The sequence below is a fragment of the Notechis scutatus genome, chromosome 8, assembly GCF_049901735.1.
Source record: "Notechis scutatus isolate UNSWTSFEM ecotype Mainland chromosome 8, rNotScu1.2, whole genome shotgun sequence".
In the NCBI taxonomy this organism is placed as follows: domain Eukaryota; kingdom Metazoa; phylum Chordata; class Lepidosauria; order Squamata; family Elapidae; genus Notechis; species Notechis scutatus.
The window spans coordinates 8,061,312-8,082,337 of record NC_142016.1 but is presented as its reverse complement, the minus strand read 5'-3'; the positions used below and the strand labels follow the sequence as shown (position 1 = coordinate 8,082,337).

Here is a 21,026-nt window from a genome sequence, read left to right as displayed (position 1 = left end):
GAAATAGATTTGTCACATTGACATCAACAGGGCTGAATCCAACAGATCTCACTGGTTTTAGTGGCACAACTTTGACAAACTTTGAATCCAGCCCATTGTCTGAAAAGGACAATACATTTTAAACCAAAATTATCCAGCCTGTGCCATTTAGACACATTGCACTATATTTTGTGCCTTGTTTTCAATTTGAGAAAGGGAAAACATCTTTTAAATGTATTACTTTCTTCGAATGATGCATCCAGTTTTGGTTAACATGTTATAAAAAGATGTTGAGGGTCTAGAAAGAGTGCAGAATAGAGCAAGGGACTGGGTTGATGACCTCTAGAGTCTCTTCCAACTCTGTGATTCTATCTTTGAATATTCATCAGGAGTCCCAGATAAGTTCCACCTCCAACAACCAGACTATTTAAAAGACCCCTGTTCAACCAAACTTATATCTAGTTTGATTGATAAACTTGGAAGAGCCGGGGCTGTGGTTTGCCATGTTGTTAAGTGGTAGAAGTAGCAATGCTCCTTGTGCATCTCACAAGCTTGGAACCCAGCCAGTTTTCAATCAGGCTAAGCTCAAGACAGAGTTGCTGGTTGGCATCCCTCTTTGTTCTGAGTCTTGGGAACTGCAGCTAGGAGTATCTTCCTCCAGGGCAAATGGTTTCAGGTGAGTGCAATTTTCCAGGTACAAGGTCACGGATGGATCAGAGTTGCGTGCTTTCATGCTCAACCATGGAGAAAACTAGCTGGCTCTCAGTCAGATTTCTCTTTCTCAGCTTAAGAATGACATCACAAGACAGTAGCAGGGATCAAAATAAGAGCAAGAAAAATTACACAAAACAAGGGCTTTTTTGTTACCTTGACAGTGATGAAGAATGGTCATGCATGATGGGAAGCAACAGTCAAGAGACACAAAGATACTTGCTTTTCCTATACCGTCTCCTTCCCTTCCGAATGAAAAGAGACCTGTGATATGATCTTGTTGCGTTTGGTGTTTCTCCATGCCTCCATTTTGCTTCAGGAGCAGCAGAAAACATGGAGCATTGTGAGATCATGCCATTTGGCTGAGTTGGCAAAATTGACGGCTTTGATTAAAGAGGTTTATTTTATTTTATTTTATTTCTACATAGAATCCATTTTTGGACTTTTTGTGAGATCCTGAGAGAAATGAAATTTTGATTCTGGGATTTGATGAATAGAATTATATGGGATTAGAGAAGTAAAGTAGACTATGATTAATTTCAGAGTAAGAGTTGGTTGTGTTTTTTATCTATATCTGTCCCGAAGAAAATTGGAAGCCATTCTTTTCCTTTATTTCTTTATTTTTTTCCATTCTTTTCTTTACATTTTTATCTTTGTTTTTTGTCTGGTTCTTTGTTTTCAACTTTCTTTTCTTGCTAATATTTTATTCATGTTTTTGAATTTTAATAAAATTACAGTAAGAAATGAGACCTTGCCACTTGTGTTTTGACTTAACCTGGGTTCATCTGGTACCTGAATGTATGACTAGAACAAATAGCATGACGTATTTTTAATTTAAGGTAAAAGGTAAATGGTTTCCCTGTCCAGTTGTGTCTGACTCTAGAGCATGATGCTCATTGTTTCTTGGCCAAGGGAACCAATGTTGTCTGAAGACATTTTCTGTGGTCATGTGGCCAGCATGGCCAAAGGTGAACGGAACGCCGTTACCTTCCCATCAAAGTGGTACCTATTTATCTATTCACATTTATATGCTTTCAAACTGTTACGTGGGCAGGAGCTGGGGCAAGGAACAGGAGCTTGCAACCTTGAAAAATAAAAATGAAGGCTTCTGGAGTTCTGTTTGGAAGTGTAACTACCTACCCAAAAAAAGAGAAGCTCAGGCAGTGGAGAATGTCCATGGAAGAGGAATCAACTCAACAGTTTGTGTCCGGGCAATTGTGGTTTTGTGATTGGCCACTGTTTGCAAACAGGCAAGCCCCCTCCCTTCATGGCATCCATTTTGTGAGAATGACCACGGTATTCTTTCAACCTGCACTTATCTGTGCTGAAACTGAAACTTTAAACTGAGTTAACTGGTAATGTATAGGTTGTCCTCAACTTGGACCTGCCTGTTATGATTGTAAGTCATGATGGTTGAAGAGGGGGGTCATCATGTGACTGAGCTGATTTTATGACCTTTTTTTTGCAACAGTCATTAAGTGAATCGCCACAATCATTACAGGAATCCACAGTTGTTAGGCAAACCCATTGTGTGCCATGGGCTGTTTTTGCCAAAAATTGGAAGCGCCAATTTTCAGCAAAAACATAAGTCATGGGACTGTGGGATGCTGCAAATGGCCATAAATGGGGGTTAGTTGCTGAGCGTCCAAAATGCAGCCACGTGGATGTGGGGGAGGGGGGCAGCCATTGGCACTTTGGAACAAGGTCACAAATACCTTTTGGGAGATCCACCATAACTTGCAACAATAACTAAGCAACCCGTTGTAAATCGAGGTTTACCTGTAAGACTCTCTTTGAAGGGGGTGGAGTCAAAGAATAGAAAACCTGGCCCAAAGAAGGTAAAAGGTTCAGTTGCATTGGAGGGTTTGTTCTATTTGGAGCTATCCAAGGTGCTGAAGGCCAGGCTGCCTTTCTTGCCTGGTGTGGGCATCCCTTGAACCCCACGGTTCAAGAAAAATGACCCACGGTGGATCTGAGTTCACACACACACAAACACAGTCCCAGATAACTGCTACTCCTGCTTCTTACAGAGCCATAGAATTGGAGGAGGGGTCTTAGAGGTCACCTGGTCCAGTCAGTGCAAAATCGATTACCAGCCAGCCTATGTTTTAAAGACTGCTAGCAACGGAGTACTTTGGGTGTACAGGCAGTCCTCAAATTACAACTGTTCATTTAGTGACCATTTGAAGTTACAACGTCACTGAAAAAAAGTGAGCATTTTTCACACTTACGACCGTTGCCCTATCCCCATGGTCACATGATTTACATTCAGATGCTTGGTTCATACTTATGACAGTTGCAACCTTCTGACAAGCAAAGTCAATGGGGGAGATGCAAATTCACTTAACAACCATGTTACCAATTTAACAACTGCAGTAATTCGCTTAACAAACGTGGCAAGAAAAGTCATAAAACGGGGCAAAACTCACTTAGCAACATAAACCCTGGGATCAGTTGTGATTGTAGGTCAAAGACTACCTGCAGTGAAGTACATCTCCTCTCTTAGGCCAGGCATATAAGGCAGAGAGATGGCAGTTGGTGACGTGTTGTAGCAATAGTTAAAGATCATTCCTCCTGCTGGCTTCTACTCTGTATTTTGACCATTTTTCCTTTTCCCTCAAAGTTGCTCAAAGTTGCTTTATTGTTGCTCCGTGAAATACTTGTGTGTGTGTATGTGGAAGTCAGAACCAGGCCCAGGCACCACTATAGACACACCTCATGCAACTTGCAGTAGAGGCAGAAGCAGTCACAGTTCCTGGAAGAATCTCCTAGAGAGCTTATGACCATAATCAAGCAGACAATCGTGATCGTACGTTGTCGTTAATCCAGTCAACACATGACCAAGACTGATTTTATGACTTTTTTGCGGTGCTCATTAAATGAATGCTATGCGCAAGCAAATGCCATGGACATTAAGTGAACCCATTGTTTGCTATGGGATTTTTTTATTTATTTTTGCTGGAAACTGGACAAATGCTGGTTTCCCCCCAAAAAATTGTAAATCACAGTCATGTGACCATGGAATGTGGGGCGACATAAATTTGGGTCCCTTGCTGATCACCCAAAATTCAGTCATTTTTCTTACTGAAATGTGCTGAATATACACTTATCCCAGATACTGACCTGACTGCAGGACTCTATAATATTTTCCCCAATAGGATCAAATACCCATTGGAGTTGTTTTTTTCTTTTTAAGCTGAAGCACCCTGCTCAGGAATGGCAGGTAGCTTTCCAAAATCTTGGGCCAGACCCCTGAGATCTCCAAAAATTATTACAAAATTATACTTTTCATTAGCAGGTTGGGGGAGGGGGGAATGATTGGATTTGTGACTGGAGGGTGAATAAGTGAACTGCATTTAGTATTAATACTATTGAATGAACAGTTGAATGTGAATGCCTATGGAATTAAATCACATTTGTACTAGTTTATTCAGTACTCTGCAATGCAATCCCTGTCTCCTTTCAGAAGCTTGACTTCAAAAAATAATATATTTATAACTGGAGAATTTTATCCAAGATAAATGCTTGGTTAAATATGAATATGCAATGCTTTATCTCTTCTACCAGCTGTCATCACAATCGTGAAAGGATCTTTCTGCACCCACAAGGACTAGAAGCTTGCACCTTCCTTTAATAAAAAGAAAACATGATTGAAAGTGACTTCTTTCTGTGACTAATATCCTGTTTTGGCTTTTCTGCGCTTCTGTATACAGCTCTTTGACTGTGATTAAAAAGTTTACAACTAGTTTTTGTGTACTGGCAAGAAAATTGTGTATTCAGAGAGTAGACACTTCATTCATAGCTTTCCAACTGCCGTCCTTGCTCCAGCCTGGTGATTGGTTCTTGCTGGCTCGACATGCAGAGCACATGAAGGAAATTCATTTCAGGATGAGATGAAAAATCGTGAATCTGCCACAGTTCATATGGCAAAACGAAAAAGGTGAAGTGTGCGGTTCATTTGCTTATAGAGAACTTCGTGAAAGGAATAAATTGATCCCTTTGTCTTGGGATGGGTCCCGTGGATGTTTAGAGGGAATATGTAGGTGGGTGTGTACGTCACACTTTGGCAAAACACAATGAGAGAGTTCAGGGTGAGCTCAGGAGTTTCGGGAAGAAAAGTGGAAGGCGCACTGAACTTGAAGAAACAGCCATTTCAAAGACAGGCAGGTGAGTGAAAGACGAGGCTCAGGATTGTTTAGGAAGTTGAGTTTCTTTGTGCCTTGATAAACAGGAAGACAAAAAAATAAAAACCACACTTTCTCTTCCAAGCTATTTTTCCGGGGGCGGGGAGGGGGATGATGGAATTTCCTTCAATTTCCTTGTCCATTGAGAATCATCAGGAGGGATCAGTGTTATCATTCGCGGGAGCTTGACTTGTGTAAATAGCCTGTATGCCTGAAGCTAGGGAAAGAGACTTGGTGTGGCGAGAAGAGGAGGGGAATTCAACTTGCAGAATAAATGCTACATTTGAGGAAATGCAAAATCTTGGACTTGTAAATCTTCATTGCACGTGCTTGCCAGGGAAATGTCATCTGAGCTGAGCTGATCCTTGGTCAAAGGAGAGGTTGGGCATCTACAGGTTAGGACCCCAAACCTGTGTGCCCCCCAAGAGTGTTGGAAGTAGCTTCTGAGAGCCAGGTCAAATCTTATTTCCAGGAACCTTCCAGAATGCAGGAAGAAATGGTTAACTCCCTGGGAAAGAAATTAATTAAACCCATTTGATTGATTGACATGGAAGTTGTATAAAGTAAATAGATAGATAGATAGATAGATAGATAGATAGATAGATAGATAGATAGATAGATAGATAGATAGACAGACAGACAGACAGACAGACAGACAGACAGACAGACAGACAGACAGACAGACAGACAGACAGACAGACAGATACAGTCAGACGATGGATGGATGGATGGATGGATGGATGGATGGATGGATGGATGGATGGATAATGGATGGATATTGCACTGATTGAAGTTGTGTGGAATAAAGTAAAATACTTCATCCAGCTGACCTTTTCTGAAGTCCTGCAACATTAATGGGAATGGATGGAGCTTTAATCACATGCCTGCCTTTTCTTGTGGTCATCCAAGTCTTTTTGTATAATAGCCCTTTTTAATTAAGAGAATTTTATGGGAGCTTCAGATCTGGTTATTTTCTGCTAATAATTATTCTCTGTTTCTCCTCCTTTCTCCCTCCATCATTAAGGAGGATAACATCATTAAATTGCTAGCCCTGTTTGGAAGAACTGCAGGAATTCATTCTCTGAAGAGCAATTTTTGTCCGCACCAATTTACTGGGATTGGCAAAGGAAAGGTAAAATGCAAAAGGCTTTTGGCTTCTTTGCTGGAAAACATAATTTGTCCTTTCTTGGTGGCAAGCATATGGATATTAAATAGAGAGGCTTAGCTCTTAGTTCTTAGTTCTTTTTGAAGAGAAAGATGACTCTCCTCTTGCAGAAACTGATACATTTGATTGTTTTACTTTTAGCCATTAGGAATGATATGGACATAGCTGTCTTAAGGAATAACTTGGAGCATTGGTGGTGTCCCTGGAAAACATTCTCCATTAGCCTTTCTGGGACAAAATGCTCTGAGATGGTGTTTTTCAACCTTGGCAACTTTAACATACATGAACTCCAAGTCCCAGAATTCACCAAACAACTCCCAATTCTGGGTGTTGGAAGTCCACATATACTAATGTTGCCAAGGTTCAGAAACAAAGCTGTAGGGTATTTGATACGGTTCTTTATGCCAGTTCAGACTTGGGACAAATCTTATCAAAAACTGAAGCTTCTTTGTTTGGTTTGGCTTTTCTTTTTTTGGCTCTGCACCAGTTGATTTGGAAGAGGCGCAGTGGCTCAGTTGCTTAATGATGCTGGAGATTATCTCAGTCCCAGCGGTTCCAGCCCTAGCTCTGCATGACAGTGTGAGCTCCCATCACCCGCCTCAACTTCTGCCCACCTCACAGTTCGAAATCATGTTCCATGCAAGTAGATAGATAGGTACCACTTTGGTGAGGAGACAAGCTGGTGCTCTGTGCAGGCAGTCAAATTTCTGATGGATCCAAACCTTCCCAGTTGCAGTGCCTGTTTGTGAGGCAGTTCCAGGAAAGGAGGGGGCCTTGGGTGATGTAGCACGAAGAGCCACTGGACTTTATATCCGGTTTGAAGCCAACTCGCCCTCGTGTGACGCATTTTGGAAGCATGCAAGTAGGTCCTATAACAGGGCTAGTACCTTGGCAAGCCAAACTACTACTTTGTCATAACATTGTGGTCTCGTGGCTACTGTAACAGCACCACATGCTAATATAGATACTCCTCAACTTACGACCACAATTGAGCCCCAAATTTCTGTTGTTCAGTGATAAATTTGTTAAGTGAGTTTTGCCTCATTTTACGACCTTTTTTTGCCACAGCTGTTAAGTGAATCACTGCAGTTGATAAGTTAGTAACCTGGTTGGTTAGTGAATCAGGCTTCCTCGTTGACTTTGCTAGTGAGAAGTTTGCAAAAGGCTAAGCACATGATCTTGGGACACAGCAACAGTCATAAGAATGAAATAGTTGCCAAGCATCTGAATTTTTATCACATGATCATGGGGACGGTGCAAAGGTCTTCATTGTGAAAAATGGCCATAAGTCACTTTTTTTCAGTGCCCTTGTAACTTTGAAAGGTCACTAAATGAACTGTTGTAAGTTGAGGACTACCTGTAATAATAATAGTTGATCTCGAAGCTCTGCAGTTTAGCAGAGCTGGTTCCTGCACACGTTCTCATCAGTAGGAAGTGGGTGTCTTCTCTCCTAGCTCTGAATTTCAGCGCCTGTTCCTGGGCCTTGTCCACTGTCATCTGAGCTGCTAAAGCAGCATTTGATGAGAGATAAAGGGTAAAACATTTGTTAGCAAAACAGACAATGTGCCTTGCAAGAGAATTTTCTTTCAAATTTAATTACCTGCTGGTGCCAGAACGGGTTTTTCCTATTTCCATCTGCTATCACCATAAGGAAGGAGAGTGAGAAAAAACAAACTTTCCCTTTTAACTTTCATCCGCCGCTTTTCCCAATCTTCTTTGGGAACGATGTATCTTTGACGAGATTAAAATTCCAGGGTATTTAAATGCTACTTATTATCCCGGTCAGCCAGAACTTTCACTTTTTCAGCTTCCTCCTGCACATTTTTATCTGGATGCAAGCTTTTTGTGGCGGCCATTGCTGACCGCCACTCCACTGCCTTCGGAAAAGGGAGTTAATCCAGCCGAGGAGGGGGTTGCGATTCCCCGGACCCCTGCTGGTTCTCCCTGTCTTCAGTTACCTCTACGGGTAACTATTAGCCCCCAAATCCGGCTGGATCGAGGGCACTCCAGCGGTGAGCACAGCAGAAACCGCGCACGATCGCAGATTCCTGCCACCGCCGAAGCCTTACAAACCGGAAGTCCCGCAAGAGAATTTCCAATGCCGAAGCAAAGGCAGCATTGCAGCCAGAGACCCTTTCCTCATAACCACTGCTTGGATTTGTTTTGTCGACAGAAAATGCAATATACCCAACCCAAACAAAACATGGGAATGGGCGGGTGCCAATCAGTTTGTTTTCTTTCTTTTTCTGTGAAGGCCAATGGAGAGATTTTTTTGTTGCTACTGGATCTACAGTAGTTCAGGAAATAGGACACTGATTGGATGTTTGTTTGTTTGTTTGTTTGTTTGTTTATTGCATTCCTACCAAAGGTCCATGTGAGTTTCAGCATTTCTCGGCATTTCAAAGTTGGCAGAAGTAAAGATGATCCGTGGTCCTTTCAGAGGGTTTTGGGGGACAAACAGAGGAACTGGGAACAATGGTGATGTGAAAATGACCTAAGACATGCAAATACAGAAATTTTACATGTTGAATCAAAATTTGGACATGTATGAATGCAACAGCTTCCCTGGTTAAGCCTGTTGTGGAATACATCCAATTAGTGTCTTTGTGTTATTTATCCTTTCCATTGCGGTAAGAATTGCATTGTGTGTTTTCTTTGAAGGCCTGATTTGGGGCAGCTTTGAGAGTTTGTAAGAACAAGAGAATCTGTGTTATAAGGTAGTAAATTGGCTGCAATCTTTTTAGCCTCTTAAATCTTCATTGTTTCAGGGAAAGGTTGCCAAGACGTTTGACCCTTGGTCAGTTTTCTTCACTCTTTAATTTTCCACATCTCCCCTTGTATTCCAACTTTATGTTTCAGCAGAATAGTTTTATTGTTATTGTATGGCTAGGGAGGCTGTGCGTTTCTATATTAAATTTTATTTTATGCTTACTTTTTGAAGGGGAGAGAAGGAGAACCATGATTTAATTACATTTAATGACTGAAGATAAACCGCTTTAGAGCCAGCACAGAGCCAACAGAGTATCCCCCAAAGTCGCGTAAATTTCAGTTGCAACTAGTAAAATAGGCTTGTTTGCTGTTTGTCTTGTTATATGAGCCTGTGGGGGGCTTGTTTCATCTTGTTCATCTTTAAAAAAAAGTAAACACAAGATTGTTGATTGGAGTATAATAAAGAAATCATAGATAACCAATGCTAATTTCTATTAGGCAGGAAATCCTAGGAATCAGCACCAGAATGAGTCAATTTATGGAATCACTGCTAAGGGATCATAAGGACTGAACTTATCTGATTTATAAAAAAAAGGATTAAAGCACTTCATTGCAGCATTGCAGAGAGTTCTATCCTTGGAGGTCACTTTTAGTGGCTAAATGCATATCAAGAAAATGAGTCAATTTAGAAACCAGGTGAAGCATTTTATGAAAGAGCTGCCAATGACTATTGGGAAAATGTATTGATAAACGTATGAATTATGGCCACTTTTGTTTGCAATGTTTGTCAGTTACAAACTGCATGTGGAAGTAGTTGTGATATAGAGAATGGTGTATAATTCCTCAAATATACCTTTTTTTAAAAAAAAAAGTTTAAGAACACAGTATTATTAACAGAAAGGAAAAATAGGAGAAAGTGACCCAGTTTTAAATAATGTGCATACAGGTAATCCTCAATTTATAACAATTCATTTAGTGACTGTTTGAAATTACAATGGCACTGAAAAAGACTTATAACCCATTTTCACACTTACAACTTTTGCAGCATCCCCAAGGTCACATAATCAAAATTCAGCCACTTGGTGTCGTGCCCCTGTCAGAATCTGATTCCAAGGTGGAGGCCGAGCAGCTGACAGGGAATGGGAGTGTGGCTCCAGTGGCTGTGGAAGAAACTGGGGAAGGGCAAAGTCCAGCTGGGCAGAGCAGGGGAGAGGTAGAGCAAGGCAGAGGGAATTCAGAGGAAGATCCAGGCCCACTCCCTTCATCCTAGGGCACGCAGGGAAGAACAAAGAAGGGAGCAACATGAGTTGCATGGCTTACGGGGGAGGAAAGGGCCCTGATTCCGTTCATTAGCTATAGCTGGGAACACAGTGTTTAAAAAGGGAGTTTGCGCACAGCAACTCGTGGGAAGCAAATCATGAGTTATTTTTTATTGCTGAGGCTTATCTGGGTTCCTGGCGTCTTTCCAACTGTGTGTGTTTTGTTGGCCTTTGAAGTCTGTAATTCCTTATCCTGCCCTGTCCAGTTAATTGCTGCAGCGTGGTTTGTATTTTTATTTACAGTTTGTATGTTCTTTGTTTTCGGACTGAATTTCCTCCACTTAAAGACTATTCTTGGGAGAGTTTTTCTCCAGCTGAAGGTAACTGGACATTGGGGGCAAAGTTGGAGGTATTAAAGGGACTTTTCCTACTTATGTGACTGTATTGCCTTTGTGCCACGCCCCTTTGGGTCATCACACTTGGCAACTAACTCATATTAACGTCCCAGGGTCATCTAATCCTCTTTTTGTGAACTGACAAGTAAAGTCAATGAGGAAGCCAGATTCGCTTAACAAGTAAGTTAGTAATTTAACAGCTGTGGGATTCACTTAACAACTGTGGCAAGAAAAGTCATAAAATGAGACAACATTCATTTAACAACTGGTGTGCTTAGCAACAGAAATTTTGGGCTCAACTGTGATCATAAGTTGAGGACTACCTGGTATCTGTAAGCCAGAGGATTAGTTCAGACAGATTGAAAGAGGCAGGGAGGCTTTTCACGCAGCCACTGGAGCCAGAATGTCCAGAATGTGCTGTAAAAAAAGTCCAAATGGTGAAGAAATTGCCAGGGTGGAGAAATGGATGGTGAAAATACCAGAATTTGCAGAAATGGCAAAGTTGATCTATTTGATCAAAGAAAAAAGAACAACAACAAAGCCTTTTCTGAAAGACAGGAAACTTTATACAGACATTTGCTGAAAGAAGAAAGGGATGAAATGATGATTTATGGATCAAGAAAGTTGTGGATTAAATGAGGGGCTGGAGGGGCAGGTAATATCTAAGAGGGAGAAAGGTTTGAAAAATTGTAATTATTTATCGAAAAGAAGGTGGAAGTCATTCGTGTAATTCTTAACTTTAGGATTTTTTTTTCTCTTTTTCATTGTCCATCCTTCCATCTATCCATCCACCCATCACCATTCCCTATGTCTTCTAGGTATAGGGACTACAATCCCCATCAATAGCTGTCTTTCACTTTTGCTTCCTTCCCTTTTGATTCTTCTTTCACATTTCCTCCCTTCCTTTCTTATTTGCCTTTTATTCTACAAAAATAAGTTTTTTTAGAAAAAAAAATCCAAATGGTGGCCCTGAAGATGTGATTCTAGCATTGTCTGTATTCTATGCGTTGCACCCCTCTTCAGGCACCCCTATATTGAAGACTTTAGCCTTGGAGCTGATTGAACCAAAGAAAGTTACAAAAGAAATGAGGCTATGGGATCTGGGTCTCCATGATCCTTAATGAACTCCCAGTTCTTATTCTTTTACCCCTTCTACTTTATCCTTGGTTATCTATCTCCATGACCAAAATAGAGTTTGTTTTGCTATTGGCAGCTGCCCTCTTTTGCTTTTCTAAATTGGGGTAGGTTTACACCACACACACACACACACACACATGGACACATAGAAGAGAGAGAATAGATGGTTAAAGCCCTTGTTTCTAGTCCAAGCTACTCAGGAAGTTAGCCTATGAAAGTCAAAGCTTATTTATTTGGAGTCAATTAAAGAGGATTTATTGGGGTCTGGGATACTTCAGAAGAGTGCCAGGGTTCAAGACGGACCTCGTCTTTCCATCTAATCCTTTTATGGACTTCCACAGAGCTAAGGCTTGGCGTCCCAGAGACCGAGTCGGTTGCCAGATTCCCATCTGACTATTTGCCAAGGTTGCCTTGGCATCCCATTTCCGCAGATGGGAAACTACTGCTCCCACAGAAGGAAGCGGTCCATCAGGCAAAACCCGGTAGCCCCAGGAAAGAGATCCAGAAAACCTTGTGGCTTTCCATAATAATTTCAACGTGTTTGGGTTTGGCAGGCAAACTAAACAGCATCCTAGCTGGGGAATTCTGGGAGTTGAAGTTCCATAAATCTTAAAGTTGCCAAGTTTGGAGACCCCCTGCCTTATAAAATAACACTTCTGTTGTTATACCATATGAGAGAACGTTGATGTTGTTACATCTTATAAATAACACTTCTGTTATTCTAGTCCTGCCAGAAAGCCAGCTGGGTGACTTTGGGCCAGTCATACTCTTTCAGCCCAACCTGCCTCACAGGTTGTGCGGAAAACAGGAGGATAAAAGTGTATTATGCATATTCACGAGTGGCTTATAAAGTAATGAAGGTGAGGTAAAAAAATCTAATAAATTATACCCTACAATAGTCAATAGCAAGCCTGCAGTCCTTGCTGTGCCTGTTTCCTGATCCTGCCTGTCTCAAAACTCTGAACCCTTCCAAGTAGAAATCATGTCATAAGCAATTCAGGGAATTTAAAAAAAAAATCCTCTCTTGGATCAGGCAAAAAAATAAAAAAATAGCCTATGTAATCCAGCATCCTGCTTCCATGGTGGCTGAGGGGAGAGTGGTTTCCCAGAAGAACAGAATACCAAAGTTGGAAGGAACCTTGGAACTGTTCTGTTCCAATCCCTTGCTCATGCAGGAGATCTTATACCAGGGCTGTCAAACTCAAGGCCTGAGGCCCGGATCCAGCCCTCGGGGTGCTTAAATCTGGCCGGGGGGGGGGGCTGGCCTGGAAATAGCAAAGGACTGGCCCACAGTACCTCTGGCAGACAAAATGGGGCATGGGGGAACCTCACGTGAAACCCCCCTCCATGCCCCATTTTGGCCGGCAGGGTGCTGCAGGAGGCATCCGTCCCATACTCCCCTCCCTGGCCGGCCCACAGAGGAGAGCTACAATACTGATCCGACCCTCAAAGAAATCCAGTTTGACACCCCTGCCCTATACTATTTCCTACTGTTGAAGTCCCTTCTTAAAAACCTCCAGTGATGAAGCAGTGACCCACAACGTCAGGAGGCAAGCTGTTCCACTGGTTAATTGTTGTCCCTGTTAGGAAATTTCTTAATTCTAGGTTGCATCACCTTCATTAGTTTCCATCCATTGTTTTTGGTCTTGCCTTCTGGTGCTTTGAAAAATAAGGTGGCCTCACCACCTCTTTTTTTGTCCAGCCCCTCAGATATTGGAACACGGCTATCATGTCATCCCGGTCCTTCTTTTCGCTACGCTAGACAAACCCAATTCCATACAGATCCCAGCAGCGGTGCTGCAAAGCAAAAGAATATGCAGCTCTTTAAAGTCTCGCAAACTCTTTTGTGCAAGAAAGAAGAAGGACCACATCTCCACTGCAGTGGGCCAGGTTGGAAAGCCAGGCTGGATGGTTTTTGAAAAGCTTGTCCAGTTCTTGTACAAGTAGGATTTCGTGGAGCAGCAAGCCAGATTCAGTGCAGTTCCCTCCGTGGGGAGGCCCTACTCAGTTTGATCTCTATTGGAGTTGGGAAAGGAATTCGTGTTTTTAGAAAAGATTGTTTAATGGGGTTTTGTTTAAATAGAGCCAAGAAGTGGATATTAAGAGATCTCAGCTGTAGAAATAGACTTTTTGCAACATATATATATTAAAGAGATACCGAGGGTGGTCAGATCAATTTTGGGAAAAACTTGAATCAGCAGTTTTAATTTCTTTCACCTGGCTTGACCTGAACTCTGGAGTTCTTTGGTGCTCTCTGCTTGGTTGCTGGCTTGCAGGCATTTTGGTACCCACCTAGGTAACTTCATCAAGGCTTTGCATCAGTGCACAGCATTGAAGCTGTTACCTAGTTGGGTAGTGAAACATCTGCAAACAACCAAGCTCAGAGAGCACTAAGGACTCCACATTTGCTTTAGTATCGAGAGAACCAATGTAGATCCAAGGAGAAATTTCCTGACAGTGGGAACAATTAATCAGTGCAACGACTTGCTCCAGAAGGTGTGGGTGCCGCAACATTGGATTTTTTTTTTTTTTTTAAAAGATTGGACAACCATTTGTCTGAAATGGTATAGGGTTCTCTGCTTACGCAAGGGGTTGGACTAGAAGATCTCCAAGGTCCCTTCTGACTCTTGTCATTTTGTTAAATAAAATGTTTTTAAAAAGGAAAAGGAGAAAAAGAAAGTGCTGTGACCAAGGGATGGCCTGTCTCTCCAGAAAACTTGAAGGCTTTTGCCTGCCAGAGAGATAATGTAAGTGGTAACAGACTGATAGCGATGTAGTAAAGGTAAAGGTTCCCCTCGCACATACGTGGTAGTTGTTTCTGGCTCTAGGGGGAGGTGCTCATCTCCGTTACAAAGCCAAAGAGCCAGCACTGTCCGAAGACGTCTCCGTAGTCATGTGGCCGGCATGATTAAACGCCGAAGGCGCACGGAACGCTGTTCCCTTCCCACCAAATTGGTCCCGATTTTTCTACTTGCATTTTTTTACATGCTTTCAAACTGCTAAGTTGGCAGAAGCTGGGACAAGGAACGGGAGCTTAGGATTCGAATCACCAAACTGCTGACTTTTCTGATCGAGAAGCTCAGCGTCTTAGCCACTGAGCCACCATTCAATAAGCGATGTGGAGTAGAAATCTACTCTGCAGGTAGATGGGCAAAGGAACTACCCCCCCCAATAGATTCCACTCAAGTGATTACTGTAGAGAAGTGCAACCTCTCTCGTTCTTGCCAGTTTTGCATAGGTGTGTCAGTGAATTGGTGCTACTTAGAAAGTTCAGCACAATCTCCTTGTCCTAAGCATTTGGTCATTTCTTCCGAGCCAGAATGGTCTTGACATAGACTTCTCCTCTGAGTGGGTCATTTTGTCTTCTCCAAGGACAGAGTGGTTCGAGGCATCTTTTCAAAGTTTCTGATGCTTTCCAGATTTGTAAATCCACATCTCCATTACCCCCAAGTATACCTATAGTCCAGAATTTTGGAGAATGCCAAGCTGAAGAAGGCAGTTTCAAGGACTGTACTGTACACAGCTTTCCTGAAAAAAATAAATTCATATGGAAAAACGGATCTTGATGTTTCATGAAAAAAAAAAAAGAGGTCACTGAATTTCTTCCGGCATCCTTCATTTTGAACTGTGGAATCCTCAGGGCTCTCTGTGCTTGGTTGTTTTGCTTGCAGGCATTTCATTACCTGGTCAGGTAACAAAACATCTGCAGGCAAACAACCCAGCTCAGAAACCACTGAGATTTCCACCCTCCATTCTACTTACTTTCTGTCTTGGGCCAGCATTTGCTTCGTCTGATGTTGACCAAGAGGATAGGTCCTATGGAAGCTTGGAAAATGGATTCCATTACAGGAAGCGTTTGACTTATAACTGCAATGGGCATTGGAATGTCCACACTAAATGAGACATTTGAGTCAAGCCTTATTTTACAGCCTTTTTTTTAATGGTCATTAAGTGAATATAAAAAATCCTCCCTTTTTATGACTCTATCATCTCTTAATTTGGAGTACTATTGGGGTGACTGGATGGAGCTAAGCATTTACTGGCCGGATGCCCTTCCCGATACCATGAGGAGTTCACAGCAGAACTCAGATATTTTTTATTTGCGCCCTGAGAAAGAAACTCTTCAGAATGGGAGGCAAGGGTCTTCACTAGGCCACCATGCTGCTCTATGGTTTTTAAGTGAAACATTGTTGTTAAATGAATCACGTAGTTGTGAAGCAAATCTGGCTTACCCCATTGATTTCTGCTTGCTGGAAGCTGACCGGAAAAGTAAAAATTGTGATCACATGATCCCGGGACATGGCAACTACCATAAATGACATGCCAGCTGCCAACGTTCAAATTTTAATCATGTTATCATGGGGATGCTGCAACGGTCATAAGTATAAATCACAGTTTTCAGTGCCACTGTAACTTCAAATGATCACTAAAAACATAATCATAAGTCAAGGACTACCTGTAAGTTTAATGCTGTCTTAGGTGATTTGAGTCATAAGTACTAAAAACCAAGAGAAGGGAAGAAGTCTTGTTCTCAGATTTAACCAGGGGTGGGATTCTACCAGTTGGCCCCTATTCACTAGAACTGGTTGTTAACATTCTAAGCAGTTCGGAGAACCGGTTGTTAGAAGAAATTACTGGCCTAATCCTGTAAGGAAGGCGGGAAGGAAACATTCTGGTGTTGCTTATAGAAACTGCCCCTCCGTTAACCCTTATTACATTCTTGGCAGAACTAGACTTCCTGTCTCAGGAATGTCTCTGGAGTTTTTTCCCCCCTCCTTTGCTGGTACTTTGCTTGTGTGGAGTGACCATTTAAAGTTACAATGGCACTGAAAAAAGTGACTTATGACCATTTTTCTTACGACTGTTGCAGCATCCCCACAGTCATGAGAGGCCAGGCGAGGAGATGCGTGCCTTGATGTGAGTGATGTTGAGTTGGCCACGCCCAGCCAGTCACATGACCACCAAGCCATGTCCACCCAGTCACATGACCACCAAGCCATGCCCACCACCTAAGCCACGCCTACAGAACCGATTGTTAAAAACTTTGAATCTCACCCCTGGATTTAACTGAATACATTGGAACTCTTATCTGCCTAGGGCGAGAAATGATACTATTACTTACACCCATTTAAGAAACTGCCCAATCCAGGAAGTGTTCAAATCCCTTTCTTATAGAGTATTTGTCCACTGTAGCCCCCCCGACTCAAAAGTGGTCTTTCCTCTCATATTGCCTGCTCCTTCTCTCTCATATTCTCTCTCCCCCCTCACTGCTATTTCAAGGAAAGCAGCTCAGGAAATTCCAATCCAGTTCCTGGAGAACTTCTTCCCTTCCCTGCTTCCCTCCCAAGCAGGAAAGGGCCAACGTCTTTAATTTTTATTAATGGCGATTGCGGTTCAATTAATCCACAGCACTTTTTGGTGTTCTGTGTCATTAAACCTGTCAGAAAATAATCTCTCCTTTGCTTCACACAGACCCTTGTTTGAAGCCCTGCTTCGGAAAATGTTGTTAGAGGGGAAAGCGGTGTTTATGGAAAGCCTTTTAATTTTACACAAGTGGGCCCTTTAGCTCGTCTCATGAAGCATCATAAACCATCAAGATTCCTCATAAGCACTTGACCAAACAAACTTCCATTGACATTTCAAGAAGCACCACGTTGGAGAGTTACTGCCTCTGGCAGGACTCCAAGCCAGAGAATTGTGCCTCTGACATATCCATTTTTTAAGCCGCCAAACGCAACGGGGGATTTTCTTCACACCCTTCCTTTGAGCCAAAAATTTTCAAAGGCAGCAGAATGAGCTCTGAGTTTTGGAAGGGGAGAAATTTTCAAGAGCCAGATCTCAAGGAAATCTTCCACAGCGGAGAAAAACAGAGAGCAATGACGGCACCTTCGTTTAGTATCTCTTACCTTTCCTTGACTACTTTAATTCTCCAATCAAGGTGGACTTTAGGGATGTTTCGGAGACAAGGCTTTCAAAGATGTCTGCACTACAGCCTCATTTAAAACAAGTGGCCTGATTCAAAGTTACCAAGAAAGGAGAATCCCCAGTGAAGGGACACAGGGCAGAAAACATTCTGCAGCCAAGAAGGCTCCACGCCCATTTGCACTACTCAGGTGACTGATAAACCTCCAAGTGTCCTCAAGGACTCACTAACAGAATGCAAATGACCAGCTGTCTGCACAGAATATAAATCCTTCCATTCCCCACCATCCAGTCCGAGCTGAAGAAGCTTCTTGGACGAGAAGTGAAACGTTTTCAAAGAAAAACCCAGAAAGTCCAGTTGCCGCTTGAAAAAGCACCTGTGGGACAACCATGACCTGGATAACTGAGACTCTCCATAGACAATAAGAAGAATATTTGTAGTTCGGTATTGAAATGAGAGGCCTTTGGTGCTCTCTCAGCCTAGTTGTTTCCTTGCTTCATCATCAGTGATGTTAACCTAGTTTGGGTAATGAAGGGTCTGCAAGAAAACAACCAGGCTGAGAGAGCATCAAGGACCCCTGATTCAAGGACCTCTGCTTTTACAAGCTTCCTTTCTTGCCACATCTCCCACATTTTCGCTATGCACTCAGGATGTATCCCAACTGCTCGCAGCCTTGCCCAAACAGGTGCTCCCCAGATGTTCTTGGCTCCTGTTCCTATAATAATCTGACTGGGTGTGCCAGGGATATGTTGATTGAGATATAATGGGAGTTATGGTCCATTGCAACTGGAGGGGAGGGAGGGAGAGAAATGTGCTGAAATCATGAGCTTCTATTCATCCTTTGAGTGCCTTCTGCAAAGGAAGGCGAGAGATGGGTGGGTCCTCGAATCTTCAGAAGATACATAAAAAGAGAAGTTGGTGGGCAGGAGAGGGCAGATGCCCCTGTTTTGAATCTACTCCCTTGTTTCCCTCTTGATGGGAGTGATCTGACGATTGGTATGAAATGAGCAAAGCAACACACGAATTCCCAGAACTCTCAGAAGTTTCTTCTAAGCCTTATTTATCTTTTTTTTTTGCATCAGAGAAGCGCTCTTCTTTATTGAAATTTCAAGAAGAAGAAGAATTGGGAAGTTGGGTATTTGCATGTGCTTTCAGCATTTCCACAAGTGCTGATGATCTCCATAAGGGTTCGTGGTTACTCATGCCTTAGTCACCTCTTGCTTGGACAACTGCAAATGGGATTTACGTGGAACTGCCACTGAAGAGCATCTGGAAGTTGCAGCTGGTTCAAAATACAGCAGGATTTTGGTACTGCATGAGACTTCTCAATTGAAGTGCAATTGAAGGTGCTGGTTGAGATCTTTAATATCCTACATGGAATGGGATTGGGTTATTTGTGGGATTGCCTATCCTCAATGGCTTTAGCCTATCCTATCAGATCTAGCTGAGTAGGCATGCTTGGAGGTCTACATTCTGTGTCATGGTGTCAACCTTATGGAACAGCTTCCCTGGCCCTGATCCTGTTGGCCTTCAGGAAAACAAGTGAAAATCTGGCTTTTCCCCAGGCACTGAGGCCAAGAGGTTGATGGATCTGCCATGGGATAGTTGGTGGATAAGCATAAGTTTTATTGGGGCCTCAGCCTTGTTTATTGGTTTAAATCAAGGGTCCCCAAACTTGGCAACTTTAAGAGTTGTGGTCTTTTTGCTCTATGTGTTTTTATTTTGTTCCTTCTGGTCGATGGGATGGATGGATCCCATCAACGTTTTTAGAAAATCATAACATCTCAGGGGTAGAAGGGACCTTTGATGTTTCTCATCCCAACCCCAACAGCTCAGGCTGTTCCACTAGTTCTTCCACTGCTTAATAGCTCATGTAATCAAGAAATTTCTTCTTATTTTGAATTTGGATTTCCTTCTGTAAAGCTTCCACCCATTGATAGAAAGATAACTTACTGTAGCCCAGCCCTGATTTTGAAAGTGTGTCCAGAAAGCAAGGAGATTGTAGAGATCCTTCATGATGTGGGAGATGGGGTATTCATGGGAGCTAAGGCCCCCATTTTGTGAATCTATAAACCTCGTGGTAGTTGTACTGGTACAACATTCATGGCATGCTTCTGATACATTGAAAGTTGTGGCCTGTGATTGGACAGGAAAAGAACTAGGCCGACAACGCTTAGACAGCTGAGAAGAGACCAAGATAGGGTACCAAAGCCAAGCTTTGCTCTCGATACAGCTGCCCTCTTCCCGCTTTTATTCTGGCTCACGAGCCTTCGAGAATAGCCTGGAGGTTTTCTTCAAGTAACTTTGCCCCTTCTCCTTTTTTTGGTTCTAGGGAGACTCTCAGCAAGGCACCATGTTCCATGAGGTGGCTCTGTGGCTGCTGGTGGGCATCCGAATCTCTGCAATAGCCGGAGGGGGCCCTGGAGGAGGTTATGCGCAGATGAAATACATGCAGCCGGTGGTGAAAGGTCCTCTCGGTCCGCCGTTCCGAGAAGGTAAAGGCCAATACATAGGTAAGTGGCACCCTGTGGTGTGCAGGGAGGCCAGATTGGAAAGACGGCAGAGAAGGGTTTGCTTTGGAAAGAAATTCAGCCCATCCTCTTAACCTTGCTTATATTGGCTTTGTGGTTTGAGATATCTTTTATGGCTTTTGTGTTTCTCGCTTGAGTGTGTGCTTGCCAGATGCTGATCAAATGCCTTAGATACATTAATTACATTTAAAGATATCTGTCTGGTTTTCCCCAACAAGATAAAGGGGAGATAAAAATAATATCTTTATCTAGCCTCTGCTGTCTGATTCCCACAATTCCCTTCCTTTTTACAATGGGAACCAATGTTAACCAAGAAACGGTTTGGGGCCCAACTGGGAATTACCAAAGGACAGGAAGAAATTACACTGGTCCGATTCATGCAGCACATTTACTGGATTAACTCACTTCTTGGATTGTTCACTTAACGAGGGAACAGATTTGGAAGGGACCTTGGAGGTCTTCTAGTCCAACCCCCTGCTCAAATAGGAGACTGTATGCCATTTCAGACTTCACCGAATGAGAATTGAAACACATGTCTAATTGTTGCAATAACATATTGTGCCACAAAAAAAAAGACAGTCAAGTTACTACCTAACTAAGCATTGCAAATTGTATAAATGCAGTTGCTCATTGTTCTCTCTTGACAGTTGCCAGGAAAAAAAGAAGTCTGGGGCACCAATGGAAATTAGAGAGATGAAGAAGGCCTTCTTTGTGGTTGTAATAAGCCAGAGAAAAGAAAAGAAACCCTCTAAACAAGTAGCATGCAATGGGAGAAAATTGTTAATTGTGTAGAATGTGGCTGCATGTTTTAAAAGAATAGGGAGGGTTTAGAAGGCATTGTGATGCTCAAAAACAATCCCCACCCAGTTTGGATAATTCCCAGACCTTAGTCACTTTTAAATAAGAAGAAATTAAGTCAAATTTAAAATATAGTTTACCCTCTAATCTGCAAGTGGAGAATTGATTACCTGATAAAGGAGCTGCATTTGAGTATTAAAATACTCACCTTTGGAGCTTAAGAACAAGTCTGAAC

At 42.4% G+C, this 21,026-nt stretch overlaps 1 protein-coding gene across 9 annotated transcripts in view; it reads left to right on the top strand.

Annotated features, from left to right (window-relative positions):
* The window catches only part of COL8A2 (collagen type VIII alpha 2 chain), a 165,565-nt gene that overhangs the window by 125,896 nt on the left and 18,643 nt on the right, over positions 1-21,026 (top strand). For 6 of the 9 annotated variants that reach the window (XM_087970557.1, XM_087970555.1, XM_087970554.1 and 3 more), the window contains one exon: positions 19,795-19,975. In XM_087970557.1, coding sequence (XP_087826683.1) covers positions 19,816-19,975 — 160 coding nt within the window. In that variant the 5' untranslated portion in view covers positions 19,795-19,815. Of the gene's footprint in view, positions 1-5,898; positions 6,007-18,303; positions 18,809-19,794; positions 19,976-21,026 lie in introns of those variants that run through there. The other 3 variants (XM_087970551.1, XM_087970556.1, XM_087970558.1) reach the window with 3 other exon arrangements.